General features: G+C 54.7%; 1 protein-coding gene across 1 annotated transcript in view; it reads left to right on the forward strand.

Annotated features, from left to right (window-relative positions):
* Positions 1-3,775: 3,775 nt before the first annotated feature.
* LOC144489256 (vigilin-like) overlaps positions 3,776-21,068 on the forward strand; it is a gene marked incomplete at both ends in the record, with an annotated part of 49,295 nt that continues 32,002 nt past the window's right edge. Inside the window, 7 exons of the mRNA XM_078207124.1 lie at positions 3,776-4,036; positions 7,157-7,264; positions 8,299-8,403; positions 10,846-10,924; positions 12,838-12,977; positions 15,748-15,852; positions 20,628-20,741. Coding sequence (XP_078063250.1) covers positions 3,776-4,036; positions 7,157-7,264; positions 8,299-8,403; positions 10,846-10,924; positions 12,838-12,977; positions 15,748-15,852; positions 20,628-20,741 — 912 coding nt within the window. The remainder of the gene's footprint in view (positions 4,037-7,156; positions 7,265-8,298; positions 8,404-10,845; positions 10,925-12,837; positions 12,978-15,747; positions 15,853-20,627; positions 20,742-21,068) is intronic.

The raw sequence follows: 21,068 nt of genomic DNA on the forward strand, positions 1-21,068 counted from the left end.
GACAAAGTCCCACATGGCAGGTTGGTTAAGAAGGTTAAGGCTCATGGGATACAAGGAGAAGTGGCTAGATGGGTGGAGAACTGGCTTGGCCATAGGAGACAGAGGGTAGTGGTCGAAGGGTCTTTTTCCAGCTGGAGGTCTGTGACCAGTGGTGTTCCGCAGGGCTCTGTACTGGGACCTCTGCTATTTGTGATATATATAAATGATTTGGAAGAAGGTGTAACTGGTGTAATCAGCAAGTTTGCGGATGACACGAAGATGGCTGGACTTGCGGATAGCGAAGAGCATTGTCGGGCAATACAGCAGGATATAGATAGGCTGGAAAATTGGGCGGAGAGGTGACAGATGGAGTTAATCCGGATAAATGCGAAGTGATGCATTTTGGAAGAAATAATGTAGGGAGGAGTTATACAATAAATGGCAGAGTCATCAGGAGTATAGAAACACAGAGGGACCTAGGTGTGCAAGTCCACAAATCCTTGAAGGTGGCAACACAGGTGGAGAAGGTGGTGAAGAAGGCATAAGGTATGCTTGCCTTTATAGGACGGGGTATAGAGTATAAAAGCTAGAGTCTGATGATGCAGCTGTATAGAACGCTGGTTAGGCCACATTTGGAGTACTGCGTCCAGTTCTGGTCACCGCACTACCAGAAGGACGTGGAGGCGTTAGAGAGAGTGCAGAGAAGGTTTACCAGGATGTTGCCTGGTATGGAGGGTCTTAGCTATGAGGAGAGATGGGTAAACTGGGGTTGTTCTCCCTGGAAAGACGGAGAATGAGGGGAGATCTAATAGAGGTGTACAAGATTATGGAGGGTATAGATAGGGTGAATAGTGGGAAGCTTTTTCTCAGGTCGGAGGTGACGATCACGAGGGGTCACGGGCTCAAGGTGAGAGGGGCGAAGTATAACTCAGATATCAGAGAGACGTTTTTTACACAGAGGGTGGTGGGGGCCTAGAATGCGCTGCCAAGTAGGGTGGTGGAGGTCTACTACTACCTCTGGCAGCTCGTTCCATACACTCACCACCCTCTGTGTGAAAACATTGCCCCTCTGGACCCTTTTGTATCTCTCCCCTCTCACCTTAAACCAATGCCCTCTAGTTTTAGACTCCCCTACCTTTGGGAAAAGATGTTGACTATCTAGCTGATCTGTGCCCTTCATTATTTTATAGACCTCTATAAGATCATCCCTCAGCCTCCTACGCTCCAGGGAAAAAAGTCCCAGTCTATCCAGCCTCTCCTTATAACTCAATCCATCAAGTTCCGGTCGCATCCTAGTAAATCTTTTCTGCACTTTTTCTAGTTTAATATAATAAGGTGACCAGATCTGTAGACAGTATTCCAAGTGTGGCCGTACCAATGTCATGTACAACTTCAGTAGGACGTCCCAACTCCTGTATTTAATGTTCTGACCAATGAAACCAAGCATGCCGAATGCCCACCTGTGACTCCACTTTCAAGGAGTGGTAGATACTGTCTGTGCTGACTCGATGGGCCTTTTCTGCACTGTATGACTCTGAAGTGGTATACAGTACTTTAGGGAAGGAAATCTGCCGTCCTTACCCCGCTCTGGCCTACATGTGACTCCAGAGACACAGCCAATGAGGTTGACTCTCAACTGCCCGCCAAGGGCAACTAGGGATGGGCAATAAATGCTGGACCAGCCAGCGATGCCCGCGTCCCGCAAATGAACAATAATACATAAAGTCAAGACTCACTATAGCCCTCTGCAATGGCAGCGAGCCTCCTTCATTCTTGAGTTGGTGCGTCCTGTTGGGGAGATCAGTGGGTTTTACCTTAGCGTAGACCTGCGTTAGCGCCGGGCCAAGCCTGTGCGGTTCCCCTCGGAGGATGATTGTCTCGGAGGTGCTCTCCAGCGATGGCATTTCCACAATAGATACAATGAACATGTACCCCTAGATCCCTTTGTTCTATAACACTCCCCAGTGCCCCACCATTAACTGAGTAAGTCCTGCCCTGGTTCAATCTACCAAAATGCATCACCGCGCATTTATCTAAATTGAACTCCATCTGCCATTCGTCAGCCCACTGGCCCAATTGATCAAGATCCCGTTGCAATCCGAGATAACCTTCTTCACTGACCACCAATCTTGGTGTCATCTGCAAACTTACTGACCATGTCTCCGATATTCTCATCCACATCATTCATATAAATGACAAATAACAGTGGACCCAGCACCGATCCCTGAGGCACCCCGCTGGTCACAGGTCTCCAATTTGAAAAACAACCCTCTCCAACCACCCTCTGGCTTAATTTATCTAAATTAAACTCCCGTCTGTCATTCGTCAGCCCACTGGCCCAATTGATCAAGATCCCGTTGCAACCCGAGATAACTTTCTTCACTGTCCACCATGCCACCAATCTTGGTGTCATCTGCAAACTTACCTCCTAAACGTGCCTCCTAAATTCTCATCCAATGTCCCAAATACTCATCCAATTATCTGTCCTGATATCTAACTCCTTGAGTGGCTGAGGGTCCAACCTTGACCGATAACATTCCTGCGACAAGCCACTTGTGGCGCTTTGCGATGTTAAAGGAGCTTTGCAAATGCAAGTTGAGGAGGAACTTCTTCACACAAAGGGTTGTGAATCTGTGGAATTCCCTGCCCAGTGAGGCTACCTCACTGAATGTTTTTAAGGCAAGGATAGATAAATTTTTGAACAGTAAAGGAATTAAGGGTTATGGTGAGCGGGCGGGTAAGTGGAGCTGAGTCCACGAAAAGATCAGCCATGATCTTATTGAATGGCGGAGCAGGCTCGAGGGGCCAGATGGCCAACTCCTGCTCCTAGTTCTTATGTCCTTATGTTCTAAGTTGTTGTTGTTCTGTTGGATTGTGCTGTCGGGTCGCCCAATGAGGAGTTTGCGCTCTCGGTTTACCCTCAGTGGCGGTTCATAAGTCCCGGCGAGGACCCATAGAAAATTACAGCTCAGAAACAGGCCTTTTGGCCCTTCTTGTCTGTGCCGAACCATTTTTTGCCTAGTCCCACTGACCTGCACTTGGACCATATCCCTCCACACCCCTCTCATCCATGAACCCGTCCAAGTTTTTCTTAAATGTTAAAAGTGACCCCGCATTTACCACTTTATCCGGCAGCTCATTCCACACTCCCACCACTCTCTGCGTGAAGAAGCCCCCCCCTAATATTCCCTTTAAACTTTTCTCCTTTCACCCTTAACCCATGCCCTCTGGTTTTTTTCTCCCCTAGCCTCAGCGGAAAAAGCCTGCTTGCATTCACTCTATCTATACCCATCATAATCTTATACACCTCTATCAAATCTCCCCTCAATCTTCTACGCTCCAGGGAATAAAGTCCCAACCTATTCAATCTCTCTCTGTAACTCAGCTTCTCAAGTCCCGGCAACATCCTTGTGAATCTTCTCTGCACTCTTTCAATCTTATTTACATCCTTCCTGTAACTAGGTGACCAAAACTGTACACAATACTCCAAATTCGGCCTCACCAATGCCTTATATAACCTTACCATAACACTCCAACTTTTATACTCTGATTTATGTTACCAAAAGGCACTCTTTACGACCCTATCCACCTGTGACGTCACTTTTAGGGAATTCTGTCCCTGTATTCCCAGATCCCTCTGTTCAACTGCACTCTTCAGAGTCCTACCATTTACCCTGTACGTTCTACTTTGGTTTGTCCTTCCAAAGTGCAATATCTCACACTTGTCCCAGTGCAGCTAATGGCGAGGAAGTTGGCAGCCAGCCCTGAAGTGCTCCCTGTTTTTTCTTTCTGAATCTCTGGCTTGCTGCGCGTTGACAGTTTTCCCAACTCTAACCTTTCTCGTACCCAGAAGCAGAATACCACAACCATCTCCGTGGAGGTGAAGAAATCCCAGCACAAGTACATCATCGGCCCGAAAGGCAACACCTTGCAGGAAATACTGGACACGACCGGGGTATCCGTGGAAATGCCATCGCTGGAGAGCACCTCCGAGACAATCATCCTCCGAGGGGAACCGGACAGGCTTGGCCCGGCGCTGACGCAGGTCTACGCTAAGGTAAAACCCACTGATCTCCCCAACAGCACACACCAACTCAAGAATGAAGGAGGCTCGCTGCCATTGCAGAGGGCTATAGTGAGACCTAACTTTATTTTTTTTATTATTCATTCGTGGGACACGGGCGTCGCTGGCTGGGCCAGCATTCATTGCCCATCCCTAGTTGCCCTTGGCGGGCAGTTGAGAGTCAACCACATTGGCTGTAGCTCTGGATTCACATGTAGGCCAAAGAACAATACAGCACAGGAACAGGCCCTTCGGCCCTCCAAGCCCGTGCCGCTCCCTGGTCCCAACTAGACCATCCCTCCATTCCCACTCCGTTCATACGGCTGTCTAGATAAGTCTTAAACGTTCCCAGTGTGTCCGCCTCCACCACCTTGCCCGGCAGCGCATTCCAGGCCCCCACCACCCTCTGTGTAAAATACGTCCTTCTGATATCCGTGTTAAACCTCCCCCCCCTCACCTTGAACCTATGACCCCCTCGTGAACGTCACCACCGACCTGGGAAAAAGCTTCCCACCGTTCACCCTATCTATGCCTTTCATAATTTTATACACCTCTATTAGGTCACCCCTCATCCCCCGTCTTTCCAGTGAGAACAACCCCAGTTTACCCAATCTCTCCTCATAACTAAGCCCTTCCATACCAGGCAGCATCCTGGTAAACCTCCTCTGCACTCTCTCTAAAGCCTCCACGTCCTTCCGGTAGTGTGGCGACCAGAACTGGGCGCAGTATTCCAAATGCGGCCGAACCAACGTTCTATATATCTGCAACATCAGACCCCAACTTTTATACTCTATGCCCCGTCCTATAAAGGCAAGCATGCCATATGCCTTATTCACTACCTTCTCCACCTGTGCCGTCACCTTCAAGGATCTGTGGACTTGCACACCCAGGTCCCTCTGCGTATCTACACCCTTTGTGGTTCTGCCATTTATCGTATAGCTCCTCCCTACGTTAGTTCTACCAAAATGCATCACTTCACATTGACCGGGTAAGGACGGCAGATTTCCTTCCCTAAAGGACTGTATACCACTTCAGAGTCATACAGTGCAGAGAAGGCCCTTCGAGTCTGTACAGACATTATCTACCACTGAGGGTGTGCTGATCCCATTTTCCTGCACTTGTTCCATATCCTTCAACGTTACGACATTTCAAGTGCCCGTCCAGATATTTATTTTATTAAGTTATTTTATTAAGTTAAGTTTTGTTTATTAGTCGCTGTCACAAGTCGGCTTACATTAACACCGCAATGAAGTTACCGTGAAGATCCCCCAGTCGCCACACTCCTGTTCGGGTAACACTGAGGGAGAATTTAGCACGGCCAATGCACCCTAACCAGCACGTCTTTCGGACTGTGGGAGGAAACCGGAGCACCCGGAGGAAACCCACGCAGATACGGGGAGAATGTGCAGACTCCACGCAGACAGTGACCCCAAGCCGGGAATCGAACCGGGGTCCCTGGCACTCCGAGGCAGCAGTGCTAACCACGTTGCTTTCCCCATTTGAATCATAGAATCCCTCCAGTGAACACATAGGCCATTCGGCCCACTAGGAATGTTTTGACAGTGAGTCTAACCCAGAACCACCCTATCCCCATAACCCCACGCATTTACCCTGCTAATCCCCCTAACCTGCACATCTTGGGCTACTAAGGAGCAATTTAGCATGGCCAATCAACCTAACCTACATATCTTTGGACACTAAGGGTGGCACAATGGTTAGCGCTGCTGCCTGATTCCCGGCTTGGGTCACTGTCTGTGTGGAGTCTGCACATTCTCCCCGTGTCTGCGTGGGTTTCCTCCGGGCACTCCGGTTTCCTCCCACAGTCCGAAAGACGTGCTGGTTAGGGTGTATTGGCCGTGCTAAATTCTCCCTCAGTGTTACCCGAACAGGCGTCAGAGTGTGGGAACTAGGGGAATTTCACAGTAACTTCATTGCAGTGTTAAGTATTCCTTACTTGTGATTAATAAATAAACTTTAAACAATTTAGCATGGCCAATCCCCCTAACCTGCACATAGAAAGAATCATAGAATCCCTACAGTGCAGAAGGAGGCCATTCGGCCCATCGAGTCTGCACCGACCACAATCCCACCCAGGCCCTACCCCCATATCCCTACATATTTTACCCGCTAATCCCTCTAACCTACACATCTCAGGACACTAGGGGGCAATTTTAGCATGGCCAATCAACCTAACCTGCACATCTTTGGACTGTGGGAGGAAACCGGGGCACCCGGAGGAAACCCACGCAGACACGGGGAGAACGTGCAGACTCCTCACAGACAGTGACCCGAGCCGGGAATCGAACCCGGGACCCTGGCGCTGTGAGGCAGCAGCGCTAACCCGCTGTGCCATCTGGGACAAATGTGCTTAATCGCCAGTTTAAAGGGGATGGTGTCAGAGTAGAACCATAGAACCCCTACAGTACAGAATGAGGCCATTCAGCCCATCGAGTCTGCACCGACAACAATCCCACCCAGGCCCTACCCCCAAAGCCCTACATATTAACCAGCTAATCCCTCTAACCCTCATATTTACCCGCTAATCCCTCTAATCTACGCATCCCGGGACACTAAGGGGCAATTTAGCTTGGCCAATCAACCTAACCTGCACATCTTTGGACTGTGGGAGGAAACCGGAGCACCCGGAGGAAACCCACGCAGACACGGGGAGAATGTGCAAACTCCACACAGACAGTGACCCGAGCCGGGAATCGAACCCAGGTCCCTGGAGCTGTGAAGCAGCAGTGCTAACCACTGTGCTACCGTGCCGCCCTTTTGTCTCTTGTCCTGTTTCAAATTTGAATTCAATCTGGAATGAAAAGGTGGCCACAAAACCGCTGCCAGTTGTCATTAGAAAACCCCTGAGAACCGCTGTTTATCTTTGTGATATTCATCTCGAGGCCCTGGGAACATTTGGCGGATCCTCCTCAACGTACGTTTAATTGCTCCCCTGTCGTTTTGACATCCCCGTGATCGAGCCTCGAGTTGTCTGGCCCTTCCCTTGTCCTTCCTCGGTGGCCTCCAGCGGTGCAAGGCGGCCATTTTGCTCCGTCCACGTTACCACGAGGCTTTTCTACTGACCGTTGTGTTTTCTCTTTGCATGCGGGCTCTCAGGCCAAGAGTGTGATGGTGGCTGAGGTAACGGCGCCGGCCTGGTTACATCGCTTTATCATTGGCAAGAAGGGACAAAACATTGGCCGCATTACCCAGCAACTGCCCAAGGTAATCTCTGGGTCATCGTTAGACAGCCAGTGAAGCTGTTTATGCATGGGGATGATGGATGAGCGGGATTTTTTATTATTGTCACATGTATTGGGATACAGTGAAAAGTATTGTTTCTTGCGCGCTATACAGACAAAGCATACCGTTCATAGAGAAGGAAAGGAGAGGGTGCAGAATGTAGTGTTACAGTCATAGCTAGGGTGTGGAGAAAGATCAGCTTAATGCGAGGTAGGTCCATTCAAAAGTCTTGACGGCAGCAGGGAAGAAGCTGTTCTTGAGTCGGTTGGTAAGTGACCACAGATCTTTTTCCCGACGGAAGAAGGTGGAAGAGAGAATGTCCGGGGTGCGTGGGGTCCTTGATTATGTTGGCTGCTTTTCCCCGAGGCAGCAGGAAGTGTAGACGGAGTCAATGGATGGGAACCTGGTTTGCGTGATGGATTGGGCTACATTCATGACCTTTTGTAGTTCCTTGCGGTCTTGGGCAGAGCAGGAGCCCCAGACCAAGCTGTGATACACCCAGAAAGAATGCTTTCTATGGGGCATCTGTAAAAGTTGGTGAGAGTCGTAGCGGACATGCCAAATTTCCTTAGTCTTCTGAGAAAGCCAAGCGGACATGGATTTGGCTGTGAGTTAAGAAAGAGGGCAGCAGTCGGGATGAGGAGCAGATCAGCCATGATCAAATGGCGCCATGATTGAATGGTGGCGGGGACTCGACGGGCCGAACGGCCGAGTTCTGCTCCGACATCTTATGAACTTATGAAGTTTAAAGAAGATGATCATTGGGAGGCCAGGCTCGGGGGTGGCGGTGGGGAGCAAAGGCAGGGAATGACGGGGTGGATGTCAGGAAGCAGCCTTCGCTGTTCGGGAGGCAAGGCGACTTTCCTGCAGCCGCTGTGTTCCGACGTAGCGAGGCGCGGAGCCGGGGATTGTACCGCGCGGGGGAGTGGGGTGCGTCGCAATGCGTACCGCCGGCTTGTCCCTGCAGTTGGCTCAAGTAAGGTGTATCTCTGGGTTATGTGACCCATCTGATGTAGGTCCACATTGAGTTCACGGACGGTGATGAGAAAATAACTCTGGAGGGTCCAACGGAGGAAGTGGAAGTTGCTCAAAGCCAGATCCAGGATATCATCAACGACCTGGTCAGTATTTTTCATTCCGCATTGTCCTCCTCCCATAAAATGCACAGACATTCCCCCCCCACCACCCCCTGCCCACGTTCCTTCCCGGATTAGAGGGAATGAGCTGGAGAGGCTGGACGAACTGGGGTTGTTTCCTCTGGAGCGGCAGAGGCTGAGGGGAGACCTGATACCAGTTGGGTGGCACAGTGGTTAACACTGCTGCCTCCCAGCACCGGTTCGGACCCGGTTCCAATCCAGCCCCGGTTCTCCCCCGTGTCTGCGTGGGTTTCCTCCGGGTGCCCCGGTTTAATCCCAAACTCCAAAGATGTGCGGGTTAGGTGGATTGGCCATGCTAAATTGCACCTTAGTGTCCAAAGATGTGTAGGTTAGGTGTATTGGCCATGCTAAATTGCCCCTTGGTGTCCAAAGATGTGTAGGTTAGGTGTATTGGCCATGCTAAATTGCCCCTTGGTGTCCAAAGATGTGTAGGTTAGGTGTATTGGCCATGCTAAATTGCCCCTTAGCGTTCAAAGATGTGCAGGTTAGGTGGATTGGCCATGCTAAATTGCCCCTTAGCGTTCAAAGATGTGCAGGTTAGGGGGATTGGTCATGCTAAATTGCCCCTAAGTGTCCAAAGATGTTCAAGTTAGGTGGATTGGCCATGCTAAATTGCCCCTTAGTGTCCAAAGATGTTCAAGTTAGGTGGATTGGCCATGCTAAATTGCCCCTTAGTGTCCAAAGATGTGCGGGTTAGGTGGATTGGCCATGCTAAATTGCCCCTTAGTGTCCAAAGATGTGCAGGTTAGGGTGGATTGGCCATGCTAAATTGCCCCTTAGTGTCCAAAGATGTGCAGGTTAGGTGGATTGGCCATGCTAAATTGCCCCTTAGTGTCCAAAGATGTGTAGGTTAGGGTGAATTGGCCATGCTAAATTGCCCCTTAGTGTCCAAAGATGTGCAGGTTAGGAGGATTGGCCATGCTAAATTGCCTCTTAGTGTCCAAAGATGTGCAGGTTAGGTGGATTGGCCATGCTAAATTGCCCCTTGGTGTACAAAGATGTGCAGGTTAGGTGGATTGGCCATGCTAAATTGCCTCTTAGTGTTCAAAGATGTGCAGGTTAGGTGGATTGGCCATGCTAAATTGCCCCTTAGTGTCCAAAGATGTGTAGGTTAGGTGGATTGGCCATGCTAAATTGCCTCTTAGTGTTCAAAGATGTGCAGGTTAGGTGGATTGGCCATGCTAAATTGCCCCTTAGTGTCCAAAGATGTGCAGGTTAAGTGGATTGGCCATGCTAAATTGCCCCTTAGTGTCCAAAGATGTGTAGGTTAGGTGGATTGGCCATGCTAAATTGCCTCTTAGTGTTCAAAGATGTGCAGGTTAGGTGGATTGGCCATGCTAAATTGCCTCTTAGTGTTCAAAGATGTGCAGGTTAGGTGGATTGGCCATGCTAAATTGCCTCTTAGTGTTCAAAGATGTGCAGGTTAGGTGGATTGGCCATGCTAAATTGCCCCTTAGTGTCCAAAGATGTGCAGGTTAGGTGGATTGGCCATGCTAAATTGCCCCTTAGTGTCCAAAGATGTGTAGGTTAGGTGGATTGGCCATGCTAAATTGCCCCTTAGTGTCCAAAGATGTGCAGGTTAGGTGGATTGGCCATGCTAAATTGTCCCTTCGTGTCCAAAGACGTTCAAGTTAGGTGGATTTGCCATGAAAATTGCATTTTAGTGTCAGGGGATTAGTGGGATAAATACGTGGGGTTATGTGGATAGGGTCTGGGTGGGATTGTGGTCGGTGCAGACTCGATGGGCCAAATGGCCTCCTTCTGCACTGTCGGGATTCTATCCTATGAAGTCTATAAATAAAATTCTGAAAGGCACAGATAGGGTTAACAGTCAGAATCTGTTTCCCCCAGAGTTGAAATGCCTAATACTCGGGGGGCAACGCACTTAAGATGAGAGGGGGAAGTTCAAAGGAGATGTGAGGGGCAAGTGTTTTTACACAATAAGTTTTTAAAAAATTTATTAGGATCACGAGTCGGCTTACATTAACACTGCAATGAAGCTACTGTGAAAATCCCCTAGTCGCCCACACTCCGGCACCAACACTGAGGGAGAATTTAGCACGGCCGATGCACCCTAACCAGCACGTCTTTCGGACTGTGGGAGGAAACCGGAGCACCCGGAGGAAACCCACGCAGACACGGGGAGAATGTGCAGACTCCGCACAGACAGTGACCCGAGCCGGGAATCGAACCCGGGTCCCTGGTGCCAAGAGTCGAACTGGGTCCCTGGCACTGGGTTTTGAACCCGGGTCCCTGGCAGCAGTGTTAACTGTTATACCACCCCAGTCGCCTCCCACCCTTTCTTCAGCCTTGCTGCCGCTGTGCTGCAGCCCCTCCCACGCACGCTGAGGTTTGGACGGGTTGGCTGGCGAATAGCGAGTGACCTCTCTGCTTTGTCCCCTGTAGCTGACGCGCATGGACTACACAGAGATCACGGTGGATCAGAAATTCCACCGGCATCTGATCGGGAAGAATGGAGCAAACAGTAAGTTTGTGTGTCTGAGTCTGAGTGTGTGTGCGTCTGAGTGTGTGTGCGTCTGAGTGTGTGTGCGTCTGAGTGTGTGTGCGTCTGAGTGTGTGTGCGTCTGAGTGTGTGTGCGTCTGAGTGTGTGTGCGTCTGAGTGTGTGTGCGTCTGAGTGTGCTTGCGTCTGAGTGTGCGTGCGTCTGGGTGTGCGCGCGTCTGGGTGTGCGCGCGTCTGGGTGTGCGCGCGTCTGGGTGTGCGCGCGTCTGGGTGTGCGCGCGTCTGGGTGTGCGCGCGTCTGGGTGTGCGCGCGTCTGGATGTGCGCGCGTCTGGGTGTGCGCGCGTCTGGGTGTGCGCGCGTCTGGGTGTGCGCGCGTCTGGGTGTGCGCGCGGGTCTGGGTGTGCGCGCGGGTCTGGGTGTGCGCGCGGGTCTGGGTGTGGGCGCGGGTCTGGGTGTGGGCGCGGGTCTGGGTGTGGGCGCGGGTCTGGGTGTGGGCGCGGGTCTGGGTGTGGGCGCGGGTCTGGGTGTGGGCACGGGTCTGGGTGTGCGCGCACATCTGGGTGTGCGCGCGTCTGGGTGTGCGCGCGCGTCTGCGTGTGCGCGCGTCTGGGTGTGCGCGCGTCTGGGTGTGCGCGCGTCTGGGTGTGCGCGCGTCTGGGTGTGCGCGCGTCTGGGTGTGCGCGCGTCTGCGTGTGCGCGCGTCTGGGTGTGCGCGCGTCTGGGTGTGCGCGCGGGTCTGGGTGTGCGCGCGGGTCTGGGTGTGCGCGCGGGTCTGGGTGTGGGCGCGGGTCTGGGTGTGCGCGCGCATCTGGGTGTGTGCGCGCATGTATTTGTGTGCGTCTATGTGTGTGGGTGCACATGTCTGAGTGTGTGTGAGTGCATCTGAGTGCGTGTGTGCGTGTCTGTCTCTGAGTGTGTGTGTGTGCACGCGTCTGAGTGTGTGTGTGTGTGCACGCGTCTGAGTGTGTGTCTGTTTGTGAGTGTGTGTACCGATCTGAGAGTGGGTGTGTGTTCTCCCCTCTGTATCGATCTCAAATGCCCTCCAAAGTCCAAACACCTTCTGACAGGCTGCCTCTTCAATCTTCACTCAATGGCAAGGAGCTCTGGGTTCGATTCCCGGCTCGGCTCACTGTCTGTGTGGAGTCTGTACGCTCCCCCCGTGTCTGCGTGGGTTTCCTCCGGGTGCTCCGGTTTCCTCCCACAGTCCGAAAGACGTGCTGGTTAGGGTGGATTGGCCATGCTAAATTGCCCCTTTGTGTCCAAAGATGTGCGGGTTAGGTGGATTGGCCATGCTAAATTGTCCCTTCGTGTCCCGGGATGAGTAGGTTAGAGGGATTAGCAGGGTAAATGCATGGGGTTATGGAGGTAGGGCCTGGGGTGGGATTGTGGTCGGTACAGACTCAATGGGCCAAATGGCCTCCTCCTGCACTGTAGGGCTTCCATGATTCTAAACGATAGCAACTTTGCGCCGCCGCCGCTCGAACCCCTTTGGTTAAACTTCCCTTTGAAATCCGAGACTGTAAATCAGCAGCAAAGACCAATAATGTTACCCCTACCCCCCCCTCCCCCCAAAGCCCGGCCACCCGCTCGCTCCTGTCCGTAGCTTTGAACTTTGCCCTCTGGCCCGTTGGCCTGCTCTCGGGCAAGTTTAACAGGGGGGTACGGGTCACTGGGTTCCCACCCCCAACGGATTGGGAACCCAGTTTGAAAATCGCCCTGGCAGCGAGTGAAAGTCCCGAAGGTGTGTGGCCCACGAGGGACAAACTCCGAAGCCCAGAAAGGTTCCTTCCTTTGCCCCGCCCGCCCCTCCTCGTGACCTGCCTTCACCTTCGCAACTCCCTCCCCCTTGCGGCTCACCCGCGCCCGCAGCGTTAATGTCGGCAAGCCGACCCCGTGACACTGACGAACTGACCTTCCTCTCCCCACGCTCCAGTAAACCGCATCAAGGAGCAGTACAAAGTATCGGTGCGAATCCCCCCAGACAACGAGCGGAGCCACCTGATTCGGATCGAGGGAGAACCGCAGGGGGTGCAGCTGGCAAAGAAGGAACTGCTGGAGTTGGCGGCCAGGATGGTAATTATTTTTCACCGACTCTGTCCCAGCGACCTCTGCCGCTGTTCTGAGACTGCGGCACGGTAGCACAGTGGGTTAGCACTGCTGCTTCACAGCTCCAGGGTCCCGGGTTCGATTCCCGGCTCGGGTCACTGTCTGTGTGGAGTTTGCACATTCTCCTCGTGTCTGCGTGGGTTTCCTCCGGGTGCTCCGGTTTCCTCCCACAGTCCAAAGATGTGCGGGTTAGGTTGATTGGCCAGGTTAAAAAAATTGCCCCTTAGTGTCCTGGGATGTGTAGGTTAGAGGGATTAGCGGGTAAAATATGTGGGGATAGGGCCTGGGTGGGATTGTGGTCGGTGCAGACTCGATGGGCCGAATGGCCTCCTTCCGCACTGTAGGGTTTCTATGATTCTATGATCGTTGCTGTGTGTGGGGCAACAGTGCGTCAACGGCTCACTGAGGGGATCCCCCCCTCCCGCCCCCAACCTCGCTGTGAAAGCCTTCACCTTTTACACAAGCGGACGCACCCGGCGTTAGAACATCGAACGGTACAGCGCAGGAACAGCGCCGCGATGTCGTGCCAGAACATCGGGGCGGCACGGTAGCACAGTGGTTAGCACTGCTGCTTCACAGCTCCAGGGTCCTGGGTTCGATTCCCGGCTCGGGTCACTGTCTGTGTGGAGTTTGCACATTCTCCTCGTGTCTGCATGGGTTTCCTCCGGGTGCTCCGGTTTCCTCCCACAGTCCAAAGATGTGCGGGTTAGGTTGATTGGCTATGCTAAAAAAAAATTGCCCCTTAGTGTCCTGAGATGCGTAGGTTAGAGGGATTAGTGGGTAAATATGTAGGGATATGGGAGTAGGGCCTGGGTGGGATTGTGGTCGGTGCAGACTCGATGGGCCGAATGGCCTCTTTCTGTACTGTAGGGTTTCTATGATGAACATGACGCCAAATTAAACTGACCCCTTCTGCCTGTCCCCTCACTCCACATTTCCCTCCGTTCCATACGCGTTCATCCAAAAGCCCCTCAAACGCCCCCGCCGTATCTGCCCCCACCACCCCTTTCAGCGCGTTTCCAGACTGTGGCTCAGTCTGCTGCCTTCGCGGCGCCAGGGACCCGGGTTCGATTCCCGGCCTCGGGGTCACCGCCTGTGCGGAGTCTGCCCGTTCTCCCCCGCGTGGGTTTCCTCCGGGTGCTCCGGTTTCCTCCCGCAGTCCGGGGAAAGACGTGCTGGTTAGGGTGCATCGGCCGGGCTAAATTCTCCCCCAGTGTTACCCGAACAGGCGCCCGGAGTGTGACGACTAGGGGGATTCTCACAGTAACTTCATTGCAGTGTTAATGTAAGCCGATTTGTGACTAATAAGTAAACTTTAATTGCCCGCGTTTGGCCCATATCTCCTTCATCCTGTCCCATCCACGTACTTATCCAAATGCTTTTTAAATGTCGCTGTGGTCCCTGCCTCGACCACTTTCTCTGGCAGCTGATTCCATACAGGCACCACCCTCTGCGTGAAGAAGTTGCCCCTCGGGTCCCTTTCCCCTCTCACCTTTAACCTCTGCCCTCTAGTTTTCAATCCCCCCTACCCCTGGGTAAAAGGCGATGTGCGTTCATCCCATCTGTGCCCCTCATGGTTTTAAACACCTCAATAAGGTCTCTCACACACACACACACACACACCCGCCTCCCCCTCCCGCACCCCCTCCCCTCATTCTCCCACATTCCGAGGAATAAGGCCAACCTCTCCCTATAACTTAGGCCCAGGCAACATCCCCATAGAAGGGTGGCGCAGTGGTTAGCGCACTGCTGCTTCACGGCGCCGGGGACCCGGGTTCGATTCCCGGCCTCGGGTCACTGTCTGTGCGGAGTCTGCACGTTCTCCCCCCCCCCCACCCCCACCCCCGTGTCGGCCTGCGATTCCTCCGGGTGCTCCGGTTCCCTCACCGCAGTCCGAAAGACCGTGCTGGTTCGGGTGCATTGACCCGAACAGGCGCCGGAGTGTGTGTGGGCGACGAGGGGAATTTCACAGTAACTTCATTGCGGTGTTAATGTCAGCCTGACTTCTGACGAGCAAATAAACTTTAGCTCTAACTTGACTTGTGAGACAAATCAATGCGTTACAGTATTTAACCTGTCGGCAATGCACGATTACAATTCGCATCACTGTCGTTCTCAGGTGGACCTCCTGAATCCTCTTGCCTCTCCACCTCCCCCTGTTCACTTTCCCTGGTGCTATCTCTCCTCATCCTCTCCCTATTTTTCAGATGGGCAACCGGGCGGGGGGGGGGGGAATGTTGGGCAGTGGGCTTCATGCCGACCCCACCAGACATTTTGTTGACCATTGCCCCCCCCCCCCCCCCCGGGCAAGGTTTCTGCATTCCGCCGATTCCCATCCGGATTTTTTTTTTTTCAAGCCAGTCTGGCTGAAGTGATTCGCACGCAAAGCAAGGACCAGTGAAGTGAGGGGCGTGCGGATCGATCACAACATTGAGCGCGAGAGCCGTGCGTCCAAAGTGGTTACCTTGCAGCCTTCGGGACTCGGACGGATATATTAAAAATGAGAAGCAGGAGGCGAGGCCATTGGGCCCTTCGACCCTGCTACACCCTGTCCATTACGGTGATGGAAACAGTGCGTTGCCTGGGCCGAGAGAGAGGGAAAGGGAGAGAGAGAGAGTGTCTTGTCTGCCGCTTTGCCTTCGCCCTGCTGCTGTTATCGATTCATTCGCTTTTCTCTTCTGCACTCTCTCCCCCCGCTCCCTTCCCCCGCCCCCCTCCTCGTCTCTGCTGCCGTCAGGAAAACGAACGGACCAAAGACCTGATCATTGAGCAGCACCTGCACAGATCCATCATCGGCCAGAAGGGAGAGAAGATCAAAGAGGTTCGCGACAAATTCCCTGAGGTAAAAGCAGCCGCCCAGCACCCCGTCAACACCTCTCTGAGTGCCGCGACACCCTCCCCCCTCCCCTACACCCTCCCCTCGCCCCGACACCCTCCCCTCGCCCCTACACACTCCCCTCACCCCGACACCCTCCCCTCGCCCCGACACCCTCCCCTCATCCCTACACCCTCCCCTCACCCCGACACCCTCCCCTCGCCCCGACACCCTCCCCTCGCCCCGACACCCTCCCCTCACCCCGACACCCTCCCCTCGCCCCGACACCCTCCCTCCTCCCCTACACCCTGCCCTCGCCCCGACACCCTCCCCTCGCCCCGACACCCTCCCTCCTCCCCGACACCCTCCCCTCGCCCCGACACCTTCCCCTCATCCCTACACCCTCCCCTCATCCCTACACCCTCCCCTCGCCCCGACACCCTCCCCTCGCCCCTACACCCTCCCCTCATCCCTACACCCTCCCCTCACCCCGACACCCTCCCCAAAACCCTCCCCTCATCCCTACAGCCACCCCTCGCCCCGACACCCACTCCTCGCCCCGACACCCTCCCCTCACCCCGACACCCTCCCCAACACCCTCCCCTCATTCCTACACCCTCCCCTCATCCCGACACCCTCCCCCCGCCCCGACACCCTCCCCTCGCCCCGACACCCTCCCCTCGCCCCGACACCCTCCACTCGCCCCGACACCCTGCCCCCTCCCCTACACCCTCCCCTCACTCCGACACCCTCCCCTACACCCTCCCCTCACCCCGACACCCTCCCCTACACCCTCCCCTCACCCCTACACACTCCCCTCGCCCCTACACCCTCCCCTAGCCCCGACACACTCCCCTCGCCCCTACACCCTCCCCTCGCCCCTACACTTTCCCCTCGCCCCTACACCCTCCCCTCGCCCCGACACCCTCCCCTCGCCCCGACACCCTCCCCTCGCCCCGACACCCTCCCCTCACCCTGACACCCTCCTCTCGCCCCGACACCCTCCCCTCGCCCCGACACCCTCCCCTCGCCCCGACACCCTCCCCTCGCCCCGACACCCTCCCCTCGCCCCGACACCCTCCCCTCGCCCCGACACCCTCCCCTCGCCCCGACACCCTCCCCTCGCCCCGACACCCTCCCCTCGCCCCGACACCCTCCCCTCGCCCCGACACCCTCCCCTCGCCCCGACACCCTCCCCTCGCCCCGACACCCTCCCCTCGCCCCGACACCCTCCCCTCGCCCCGACACCCTCCCCTCGCCCCGACACCCTCCCCTCGCCCCGACACCCTCCCCTCGCCCCGACACCCTCCCCTCGCCCCGACACCCTCCCCTCGCCCCGACACCCTCCCCTCGCCCCGACACCCTCCCCTCGCCCCGACACCCTCCCCTCGCCCCGACACCCTCCCCTCGCCCCGACACCCTCCCCTCGCCCCGACACCCTCCCCTCGCCCCGACACCCTCCCCTCACCCCTACACCCTCCCCTCGCCCCTACACCCTCCCCTCGCCCCTACACCCTCCCCTCGCCCCTACACCCTCCCCTCGCCCCTACACCCTCCCCTCGCCCCTACACCCTCCCCTCGCCCCTACACCCTCCCCTCGCCCCTACACCCTCCCCTCGCCCCTACTCCCCTCGCCCCAACTCCCTCCCCTCGCCCCTACACCCTCCCCTCGCCCCTACACCCTCCCCTCGCCCCTACACCCTCCCCTCACCCCAACACCCTCCCCTCGCACCCTACACCCTCCCCTCGCACCCCTACACCCTCCCCTCGCCCCTACACCCTCCCCTCGCCCCTACACCCTCCCCTCAAACCCTACACCCTCCCCTCGCACCCTACACCCTCCCCTCGCACCCCTATACCCTCCCCTCGCCTCTACACCCTCCCCTCACCCCTACACCCTCCCCTCACCCCTACACCCTCCCCTCACCCCTACACCATCCCCTCACCCCTACACCCTCCCCTCACACCCTACACCCTCCCCTTGCACCCCTACACCCTCCAATCGCCCCTACACCCTCCCCTCGCCCCTACACCCTCCCCACACCCCTACACCCTCCCCTCGCCCCGACACCCTCCCCTCGCCCCTACACCCTCCCCTCACACCCTACACCCTCCCCTCGCACCCCTACACCCTCCCCTCGCCCCTACACCCTCCCCTCGCCCCTACACCCTCCCCTCACACCCTACACCCTCCCCTCGCACCCCTACACCCTCCCCTCGCCCCTACACCCTCCCCTCGCCCCTACACCCTCCCCTCTCCCCTACACCCTCCCCTCGCCCCTACACCCTCCCCTCGCCCCTACACCCTCCCCTCGCCCCTACACCCTCCCCTCACCCCTACACCCTCCCCTCGCACCCTACACCCTCCCCTCGCACCCCTCCACCCTCCCCTTGCACCACTATAACCTCCCAACGCACCACCCCACCACTGATTTGGATGAGAATATAGGCGGCACGGTCAGTAAGTTTGCAGATGACACCTAGATTGGTGGCATAAGAAACAGTGAAGAAAGTTATCTAGGATTGCAACGAATGGCAGATGGGTTTTAATTTAGACAAATGCGAGGCGATGCATTTTGGTAGATCGAACCAGGGCAGGACTTACTCAGTTAATGGTGGGGCACTGGGGAGCGTTACAGAACAAAGAGATCGAGGTTTACAGGTTCATAGCTCCTTGAAAGTGGAGTCACAGGTGGACAGAGTGGTGAAGACCGCATTCGGCATGCTTGGTTTCATTGGTCGGAACATTGAATACAGGAGTTGGGACGTCTTGGTGAAGTTGTACAAGACATTGGTAAGGCCACACTTGGAATACTGTGTGCAATTCTGGCCACCCTATTATGGAAAGGATATTATTAAACTAGAAAGAGTGCAGAAAAGATTTACTCGGATGCTACCAGGACTTGATGGTTTGAGTTATAAGGAGAGGCTGGATAGACTGGGACTTTTCTCTCTGGAGCGTAGGAGGCTGAGGGGTGATCTTATAGAGGTCTATAAAATAATGAGGGGCACAGATCAGCTAGATAGTCAACATCTTTTCCCAAAGGTAGGGGAGTCTAAAACTAGAGGGCATAGGTTTAAGGTGAGAGGGGAGAGAAACAAAAGTGTCCAGAGGGGCAATTTTTTCACACAGAGGGTGGTGAGTGTCTGGAACGAGCTGCCAGAGGCAGTAGTAGAGGCGGGTACAATTTTGTCTTTTAAAAAGCGTTCGGACAGTGACATGGGTACGATGGGTATAGAGGGATATGGGCCCAAACGCGGGCAATTGGGACTAGCTTAGGGGTTAAAAAGAAGGGGTGTCATGGATAAGTTGGGCCGAAGGGCCTGTTTCCAAGATGTAAATCTCTATGACTCTATGACACCCTCCACCATCACCACACCCTGCGCCGCTGATCAACAGGACAGCATTGTCCAGCCCTGACCACGACTGGGATCACCCGCAGAAAGTCACTTGGCTGTGCTGGATGGGCAGAATAACCTCTTTCTGCAATGTAACGATTCTATAAAACTCCCATCTTTCCTCGCCGTTGGGGATAATGGGGCGGCACAGTGGTTCGCGCTGCTGCCTCTCAGTGCCAGGGACCCGGGTTCAATTCCGGCCTCAGGTCACTGTCTGTGTGGAGCCTGCACATTCTCCCCGTGCCTGTGTGGGCTTCCTCCGAGTGCTCCGGTTTCCTCCCACAGTCCAAACGATGTGTGGGTTAGGTGGATTGGCCATGCTAAATTGCCCCTTAGTGTCCAAAGATGTGCAGGTTAGGTGGATTGGCCGTGCTAAATTGCCCCTTAGTGTCCAAAGATGTGCAGGTTAGGTGGATTGGCCATGCTAAATTGCCCCTTAGTGTCCAAAGATGTGCAGGTTAGGTGGATTGGCCGTGCTAAATTGCCCCTTAGTGTCCAAAGATGTGCAGGTTAGGTGGATTGGCCGTGCTAAATTGCCCCTTAGTGTCCAAAGATGTGCAGGTTAGGTGGATTGGCCATGCTAAATTGCCCCTTAGTGTCCAAAGATGTGCAGGTTAGGGTGGATTGGCCATGCTAAATTGCCCCTTAGTGTCCAAAGATGTGTAGAATGCCCTCCTTCCACACTGGAGAGATTCTATGGGCTTCGTCACAACCCTCTGTAGTTTATTGCGGCTCCTGATCTGCCCAAGACCGTGAGAAACTACAAAGGGTCCAATCCATCACACAAACCAGCCTCCCATCCATTGACTCTGTCTACACTTCCCGCTGCCTCGGGGAAAAGCAGCCGGCATAATCAAGGACCCCCACGCACCCCGGACATTCTCTCTTCCACCTTCTTCCTTCGGGGAAAAGGTACAAAAGTCTGAGGTCACGTACCGACCGACTCAAGAACAGCTTCTTCCCTGCTGCTGTCAAACTTTTGAATGGACCTACCTCGCATTAAGTTGATCTTTCTCTACACCCTAGCTATGACTGTAACACTACATTCTGCACCCTCTCCTTTCCTTCTCCATGAACTGTATGCTCTGTCTGTATAGTGCGCAAGAAACAATACTTTTCACTGTATCCCAATACATGTGACAATAATAAATCAAATCCTTCTCCCCTATGTACTCTATGAACGGTATGCTTTGTCTGTATAGCGCGCAAGGAACAATACTTTTCACTGTATCCCAATACATGTGACAATAATAAATCAAATCAAACTATGGTCTATTCAGTGGTTCCTGTGTAACAGGCTGGGAAGGCCTGAATCACCTCTTGCTGTTCTGTCTCCATCATTCAGAGGAACTCTGGCTTCAAGCCGTCAAAGAAAAACATCTTCGCTTTTTTTCTTGGTCCAGGTGATTATCAACTTTCCGGACCCAGTGCAGAAAAGTGACATCGTTCAGCTGCGCGGCCCGAAGAACGAGGTGGAGAAGTGCGGCAAGTTCCTTCAGAAAGTCATCGCCGACTTGGTAAGTGGAGCGGCACTCCAGCCCGTACTTTAACCTGTTGCGCGTCACCGCAGTGCCTGGAGTGACGATGGCGCCCGGCTACGAGCTACATGTTTGAGTCACGCACTGCTGTGTACGGGACACAAACCTTCACCCTTCCTTTTTTCCCCCCACCACTCCCAACCCCTCCCCACCAGTTAGGGTGGCACGGTGGGCCCTGCGGTTAGCCCTGCTGCCTCCCAGCGCCAGGGATCCGGGTTCAGTTCCCGGCCTCGGGTCACTGTCTGTGTGGACTCTGCACATTCTCCCCAGGTCTGCGTGGGTTTCCTCCGGGTGCTCCGGTTTCCC

This window comes from Mustelus asterias, unplaced genomic scaffold (assembly GCF_964213995.1).
Source record: "Mustelus asterias unplaced genomic scaffold, sMusAst1.hap1.1 HAP1_SCAFFOLD_2065, whole genome shotgun sequence".
NCBI classification, from domain to species: Eukaryota; Metazoa; Chordata; class Chondrichthyes; order Carcharhiniformes; family Triakidae; genus Mustelus; species Mustelus asterias.